The sequence below is a fragment of the Phaethon lepturus genome, unplaced genomic scaffold, assembly GCF_000687285.1.
Source record: "Phaethon lepturus isolate BGI_N335 unplaced genomic scaffold, ASM68728v1 scaffold21524, whole genome shotgun sequence".
NCBI lineage: Eukaryota > Metazoa > Chordata > Aves > Phaethontiformes > Phaethontidae > Phaethon > Phaethon lepturus.
The window spans coordinates 54,832-62,049 of NW_010534329.1; the positions used below are offsets into that span (position 1 = coordinate 54,832).

Genomic DNA, 7,218 nt, shown 5'->3' on the forward strand with positions numbered 1-7,218 from the left:
GGTTGTCGCCAGCCACAGCCAAGTCCCCACTGTGCTTGAACCAGCAGTTGCTGCAGTGAAAAACTGCTCAGGATCCACAGAGCTAGCCCTGGGGTTGCTCTGGGAAAGCAAAAGGTTTCTCTCAGGCTTTATCAAACACAACACGACTTAAAAACCTTTCTGGCTGGGACACTGCAAATGCCGTACCCAGCTCTCCTACTGGTGATTTTCCTTTTGCCTTTCTGTGGTCCTTATCTAACTTCCTAAGTAAGTTCTTCCCAGCCCTGGCAGATATGCAGGTATGCAAGTGATTGTTCTAGGAGACCCCTGAGTGCACAGAATAGGATCACAAAATTTCATCATAGAATCATTTAGGTTGGAAAAGACCTTTAAGATCATGAAGTCCAACCATTAAACTAGCACTGCAAAGTCAGGAGAGGAGAGAAGAGAAAGAAATAGTCAAGTCCCTGTGTGCCATAAATCTGAGAGAAATCACTACCATAAGCCACACAGGTTGCCTGCAAAAAAAAGAGATTATTTTCTCCTTGCAATAATCTGTTTTTCCTCCAATTCCTTTCCCAGTTGGTGGAGTACCTAAAACTCAAACCAGACGGGCTGATTTTCTATCTGAGGGAAACTTGCTCCAACCCCAACATGCCAGGTGAGCTGATGTCTCTCAGTGCCACCCCGGCCTCGGTTTACCACCGAGTGGGGCCAGTTTGAGCAGCGCCAACCCAATTTCCTTTACTGTGTCCAACCTTGCTCAGACCCTGGTTTTGAGGGAACAGTGAGGTCTCCACTTCTCTGGCAAACTGGGCAAATCTTAGATCATGTCTGCTGCAAGCAGCCATGCTCCAGGCCTGGCCTAGGGTGGCTGAAAGACAGGAGCAGATGGGGGAGTCCGTGCTCCAAATGAATTAGGGACTTCTGGTGCTTAACAGATGGTTTCTGAAAAGTGATTTGCTTTTTAGGCAGCAGGAAATGATGTGTCCTGCAAGTCTGGCTCCTGGTGGGTCTCTTGAGCTGAACACTCAAAACCATGGGTCACTTTGTCCTGGACCAAGTATCACAAATGTCACTTCAAAGCCTGCCTGTGGGACCCTCACTCTCCTGGGTGGGGGGCTCTGGGGTACAGCTCAGCCACTCCCTGGGACTGAGGGAGACTGTAGGGCCCTCCAGTGGGTCCAGTGGGCCTGCACCTCCCCTGAGGGCTGCTCTGGGAATAACACCCACATCCAGGCATGTTTACACACCTTTTTTGGCTAAATCTATGGAAACTGGCCTTTGAGAGGGCGGTGATCAGACCCCCATGTCCACACAATCCTTCAAGGACTGATGCTCTGATCCTGCTTGGGGCATAGGCAAATTCTTAATATCAACTTCTCTCTCCTGATTCACAGCATCTGCAGCGCCGGTTCCACCAACTCACCCCTCCGTAAACGTAAGTTTTGGGGAGGATCTGTTTATTGGTACCTCAGTAGTTTAATGTTACTGCATTTCAAGCTTGCTGATCAAATTCTGCTCTTCTTGAAAAAGCAATAACTCAAATGGACTATATTAAGCCCAGCTGCAATGTTGTCCCCTTTCCAGCTTGGATGGGGACAAGGAATAGTTGGGCACAGCTACCATTAGAGCTGAAAACGGTTTCCATTCATACTGCGCTCCTTGCAACATGTGGGCCTGTCCTTGGGGAGACCTCTCCCCTGCCCTCCTTGCCAGGCAGGAGCAAGGAAGACGTGGTCGGATTCTGGGAACACTCAGCCTTGCTGCTGGCCGCTGGCTACCAGCCAGGTCTTTGTGCTCCCTCTTCGTCCCTGGCCTCCGGGTACGTCTGCACTCAGTCACTGCTCCGAGTGCCGAGCAGTGTTGAAACCAGCTAGTTTGGACTATACGAGCAGCCCATCCCAGAGCCCAGCAGAGGCTAAATAAAGGCCTGAACATTCACCCATCTTCTCAGAGAGCTTTCACAATCTGTGGTGGGCTCTCATGTTGCAGCAACTCTGCTGCAAGCAGCACTGTTGTTCAAAGCTGTGCTGGAGAAATGTGTACCATACCGCTTTGTTGCTGTCTGCTTTTGGGACAGTGGCTGTTCACAGCGTCCTGCACCGGGTGCAGGTGTGCTGCCTGCAAGCTGAGCTGCCTCCAGGCTTCCCTTTGCTCCCTTCTCAAAACAAGCTGCAGAAGACTTGTCACTTTGGGATGGGGGAAGCAGAGGGGGCAAAGAGGAAGATGCAGCCCTGTGTGCATTTCCCTCACTGCTTGCGTAAACACAGAGCCCTCAGCACCTCAGCCCGCACAGCCTGCTTCTGAAGGGCAATGTTACATTCAGGCTCCATGGCAGTGAATCCCCCAGGGTCTGATCCCTGCTGTGCAGCTGCAGTGCGGGTACCTGCCAGCTGGGACTGGGAGGGAAAAGTTGGCTTGATACCACTCCCATCTCTTGTGCCCACCTCAGGGCCTTCTAGAGGAAGTCACCAGCTGGAGTTCTGTGGGCTGCAGAGGCTCCCCATCCCTCTCCTCTCCCATTTCAGTCTGAAGCACTTTCCCCTGGCTGTATTATCCACTTTATCCCCATTTCTTTTCCAGAGACACCTTGGGCCTCTCAATGCAGATGGATACACGCCAGACCCTGTAGGTGAGCATCTTTGAAAGCCCTCTCTTCCTAACAGGAGGAGAGAGGACCTGGGGATGCCACAGGAACCATGGGGGTTACCTGACACATCTGTATCACCTTCTGGTCAAAGCACTGTTCTACAAAGCCCCTTTCTTACAAAGGCACCCATAAGCATCCCAACCCGTTTCAGGGCAAAACTGTTTGCCCACACCCAGTACGCAGTACACCAACCCCCTCCCATTCCCCATCTTTCATCCTGCCTACTAAATACTCAGTGTATTCAGTTACATTTCAGTGGGGTGAAGTCATGCATGTGCCCAGGTCCTGCAGGGTCTGATGTGTGGAGTGGTAATGTTCAAAGACCCCATCCTGGCTCCTTCAGCAACTCTGACTAGGAGAGGCCATGGGTCTCCAAGGAAGGAAGATGCCCAGGAGGGAGGCTTGAATGCTGGAGCTTGAAGGAGAATTGGCCAAGAGACTAGAGAAAACCATCCCAGCCGGTGAGGGAGGGAGGGATAGGGAAGGATACGTTGTTGACAGCTATAAAAAAAACTATCTCTTGGAAAGGTGTAGGAAAGTCACGCCTGCTACCCATGGACACCAGTGTCTACGAGAGCCCATACAGTGACCCTGAAGAACTGAAGGATAAAAAACTTTTCCTGAAGAGGGACCACCTGATGATTGATGAAATGGAACTGGGGGCAGGAAACTTTGGCTGTGTCAGGAAAGGAGTCTACAGGATGAGAAAGTGAGTGCCACCCTGAAGGATGCCGAGGAAGCGGGAGGAGGGTGCTCCAGGCTGAGCTCAGAGGTGTCCCCAGCTATCCTGTTTCTAGCTAGATGGACCTTAAAGTCATAACGGGGTGGAGGTATAAGAGATACTCTGGAAGGTCAGTGTGACTTTCCACAGACTTTCAGTGAGAGCCTCATTGCCCCAAGAGTGTAATCTGCACTGCACACTCCCAGGCATAAGACTGCCACTTCTGAAGGCATTTGCTGGGCTCAGAGGAGCAAGTCCATGCTTCTGAGGTTATCTTGGTCCATCTCAGGGCAAAGGAGTGAGACCGAGGAGATGTGTGATCCTTGGCTCCATTGCTGGTTGTCTATGCATCCGCAAAGAAGGCCTTTACTCATTTTGCGTTTTGGTTTCCCCCTTGAAAAATGGCAATGATGATGCAGATCTCAGGGTGTGAGGTGACGTGCCTTCAGATCTACAGATGGCAAATACTGGCCTACACTTACAAGGGTGAGATGATTCTTTTCTCTTTGGCTTTTTAGCAGACCTGGGATACCGGTATGGTGCAGGGCTCCACCAAAACAGGCTACTGAGATTGCTGTTGAGAGATTAAACACTAGTTTGTGAGAAGTGGTTTTTGCATTCCTGGCTGTGGTACATGAGCCCAGCTGCTGTTTAATTCATCCCATGTGCGTTCTTCTTGTGCCCTGTGCAGAAAGCAGATTGATGTGGCCATAAAGGTGCTGAAGAGCAACAATGAGAAAACAGTGAAGGATGAAATGATGAAGGAAGCCCAGATCATGCATCAGCTGGACAACCCCTACATTGTCCGCATGATTGGGGTCTGCGAGGCAGAGTCGCTGATGCTTGTGATGGAGATGGCTTCTGGAGGGCCACTCAACAAATTCTTGGCTTCCAAGAAGTGAGTACTGAGTAAAATATGGCTGGCTGATTTTCTGCACTTCTCATCAAACTCTCTGCTGCCAGGGGAGCCTGGCTTTGTACGTGGAGGGAAGCTGATAACAGCAGAAAGACATGTCTTTTCATGTGATGTAATAGGGCCTGATGCTTCTGGACCAGAGATTTCCACATTTATTCTCCCTTGCAGCTAGAAAACGTAAAGGGTGATGTAGAGAGTAATGGCAGGTCCTTTATTACTACATTGTCCTTTCATCTTCCCCAGAGATGAGATTACAGTCAGCAATATTGTGGAGCTAATGCACCAAGTGTCCATGGGAATGAAGTACTTGGAGGAAAAAAACTTTGTCCACAGGGACCTGGCAGCCAGAAATGTCCTGCTGGTCAACCAGCATTATGCCAAGATCAGTGACTTTGGACTCTCCAAGGCTCTTGGTGCTGATGACAGCTACTACAAGGTAAGTGTAAGCACAGCACAGGATCCAGAGAGCTAGCAGGAACCCTGCTAATTGAGGGGTTAAGACCCCCAGAGGCAGTGGGTCTTGACTCTTCCCAGGAGCCCTGCTGCATGACCACATCACACTCTGGCTGGTCTCACTGCTGACATTAAAAGGGCCTTTGCAAAACTCTGCATGGCAAGGAGGAAATTCAGATGGATGCAGAGGCAGTACAGGGGATGCAATGCAGTGGGATGACAGGAGAGAGAGGAGACAGGAGAAGAGTCAGAGCAGAGACCAGGGAAGAGAAGGTGATGAAGAGTGAGACAGAGCTGATCTTCCCAGCAGTGTGCACCACTGCACAACTGCACTGAGCCTGGGGCTGGCGTGCCCGCCCGTCCCCACCCCATGGGAGGAGGGTGGCAACACAGGACAGCATCCTGCACCCAGGAATGGCTGAGCAGGACCTGGGCCAGGGTTTGGGATTCAGGGCTTAGGGCTCAGGCCTTGGGGCTTGAGCTCCCAGCCCAGGGCAAGGGGATTTTTTCAGCAGTGTGGGACTGCATTTGACACAAACATTTAGCAAAGCAGAATTCCGGTTCAGCTTAGAGCACTCTATATCTCAGGGTGGAAATGTTCCTCTTTGCTTTGCTACAGGCCAGGACAGCAGGAAAGTGGCCTTTGAAATGGTATGCCCCAGAGTGCATCCTTTATCACAAGTTCTCCAGCAAGAGTGATGTATGGAGCTACGGCGTGACCATGTGGGAAGCCTTCAGCTATGGGCAGAAACCATACAAGGTGAGGCAGAGCTGGGTCCATCACAGGTGGATGCCATAGTCTAGTCTCCCACTCCCTAACAGGCTGACACACACTGAAACTACAATTTCTATTTCCTTGAGTGGGTGCTCTTCCCACTGTTGAACAGAGGGGAAAGGAGACTGGCTCACTTCCACTTTAGGAAAGGCACAAATTAGATTGATTGGGTCCTGCAGCTTTGTGTTCATTTAAGGGAGAAGAAACAGAAAACAAAACAAATTAATATAGGTTTGAATCAAAGCAGATTTTGTCTTTCATCCTTCTGCTCATTTGCAGAGCTGCAAAAATCAGCTGCTCAGCCACTGCTCTACTCAGGCTTGGGATGGGGTCTGCAGGCTGGGCTGGACACAATGCGAGATACCACTGCTGGGTGCCAAGGTTGAAAACAGTGACTGTACAGGGTGTGTGGTACATGGGTCCAAAGTGTTACCCCAGGACCAGCTCTAATCTGTCCCTTCTAATCCTGTTGCCAGCTCCAAAAACATTAAAGCATTTTCCATTTGATCCCATCCTAGAAAATGAAAGGCCCAGAGGTCATCAGCTTCATAGAGCAAGGGAAGCGCATGGACTGCCCCTCAGACTGCCCGGAAGAGATGTACACCCTCATGCAGCAATGCTGGACCTACAGGTAAGGCTTTCACTAGCTTAACTCTTTACTGGGCAGCAGGTCTATCAGAACAGCACACTGTCTGGATGGTGGCAACACAAAGCAAACGGTGTCTCCATGTGGAGTGGTCTCATTCCACAGTCTATGATGAATGATGGACCTATTTTTTATTATCATATCCCTCAATTTGCCTGTACCAACTCTGGAAGATGCCAGAGCCTCTGTGCCTTTGCCCCTCTCCATCTCAAAAAAGTCCCAGCTGCATAAGGTCTGGTACAATTGGGCTGCTGTTCTTATCGTAGAATCATAGAATCTTGATTGGGGTTGGAAGGGATCTTCAAAGGTCATCTAGTCCAGCCCCTTGCAATGAGCAGGGACATCTTCAACTAGAGCAGGTTGCTCAGAGCCCCGTCCACCCTGCCCTTGAAGGTTTCCAGGGATGGGGCATCTACCACCTCTCTGGGCAACCTGTACCAGGGTTTTCCCCAGGTTCTTCTGTGCTTCGTATCTTCTCGTTGCATCAGTCCACTTTTGTCCTTTCTGTTGACTCTATTTGTTCCTTTCTGCCCTTGCAGATGGAGGATTTATTTCTGTGGAAAACATAATCCGCTCCTACTACTACAGTATTGCTACCAAGACAGAAAATGGGACAGAGACAGAGGACAAGTCAAAAGCAACTCTTCTCTGAGTTTCCCTCTCTGCTCCTCAACACACACCCTTCCTACATGGGACCTGGAAAGGCTCTTTGCAAATTTTTGCTTTAATCTCTCAAATGCTGGTTTTGTTTCTCAAGTAGTTCCAGAACCAAGAACCTTGGAGATGATGCAGTCACAGCAGACAAGGGCACTCAGGTGTGCCATGATTTACATCTCCAGCCTGACGCAGCACAGGACAGTACAGACAGTATTATAGTTCCTTCTTACCCACTTTCAAAACTATCCCAGGACCTCAGAGCTTAATGCCTACCAGGCTCACTAAGGATGAACTGTGTTGGCTCCAGCAGACCCAGATTTTTCTAGATCCCTTAAAAAAGTTTTTTCACAGTAAACCACCAAGTACGTTTTTGATGAGGTTTGCATGAGGTGGGACACAGGACAAGGAGCCATCTAGT

The 7,218-nt window shown here is 50.0% G+C and overlaps 1 protein-coding gene across 1 annotated transcript in view; it reads left to right on the forward strand.

Annotated features, from left to right (window-relative positions):
* ZAP70 (zeta-chain (TCR) associated protein kinase 70kDa) overlaps positions 1-6,847 on the forward strand; it is a gene marked incomplete at its 3' end in the record, with an annotated part of 10,729 nt that extends 3,882 nt beyond the window's left edge. The window contains exons 4-12 of the mRNA XM_010285499.1: positions 562-640; positions 1,380-1,420; positions 2,566-2,614; positions 3,161-3,341; positions 4,045-4,251; positions 4,513-4,705; positions 5,342-5,482; positions 6,016-6,128; positions 6,683-6,847. Coding sequence (XP_010283801.1) covers positions 562-640; positions 1,380-1,420; positions 2,566-2,614; positions 3,161-3,341; positions 4,045-4,251; positions 4,513-4,705; positions 5,342-5,482; positions 6,016-6,128; positions 6,683-6,847 — 1,169 coding nt within the window. The remainder of the gene's footprint in view (positions 1-561; positions 641-1,379; positions 1,421-2,565; positions 2,615-3,160; positions 3,342-4,044; positions 4,252-4,512; positions 4,706-5,341; positions 5,483-6,015; positions 6,129-6,682) is intronic.
* Between the last annotated feature and the right edge of the window lie 371 nt (positions 6,848-7,218).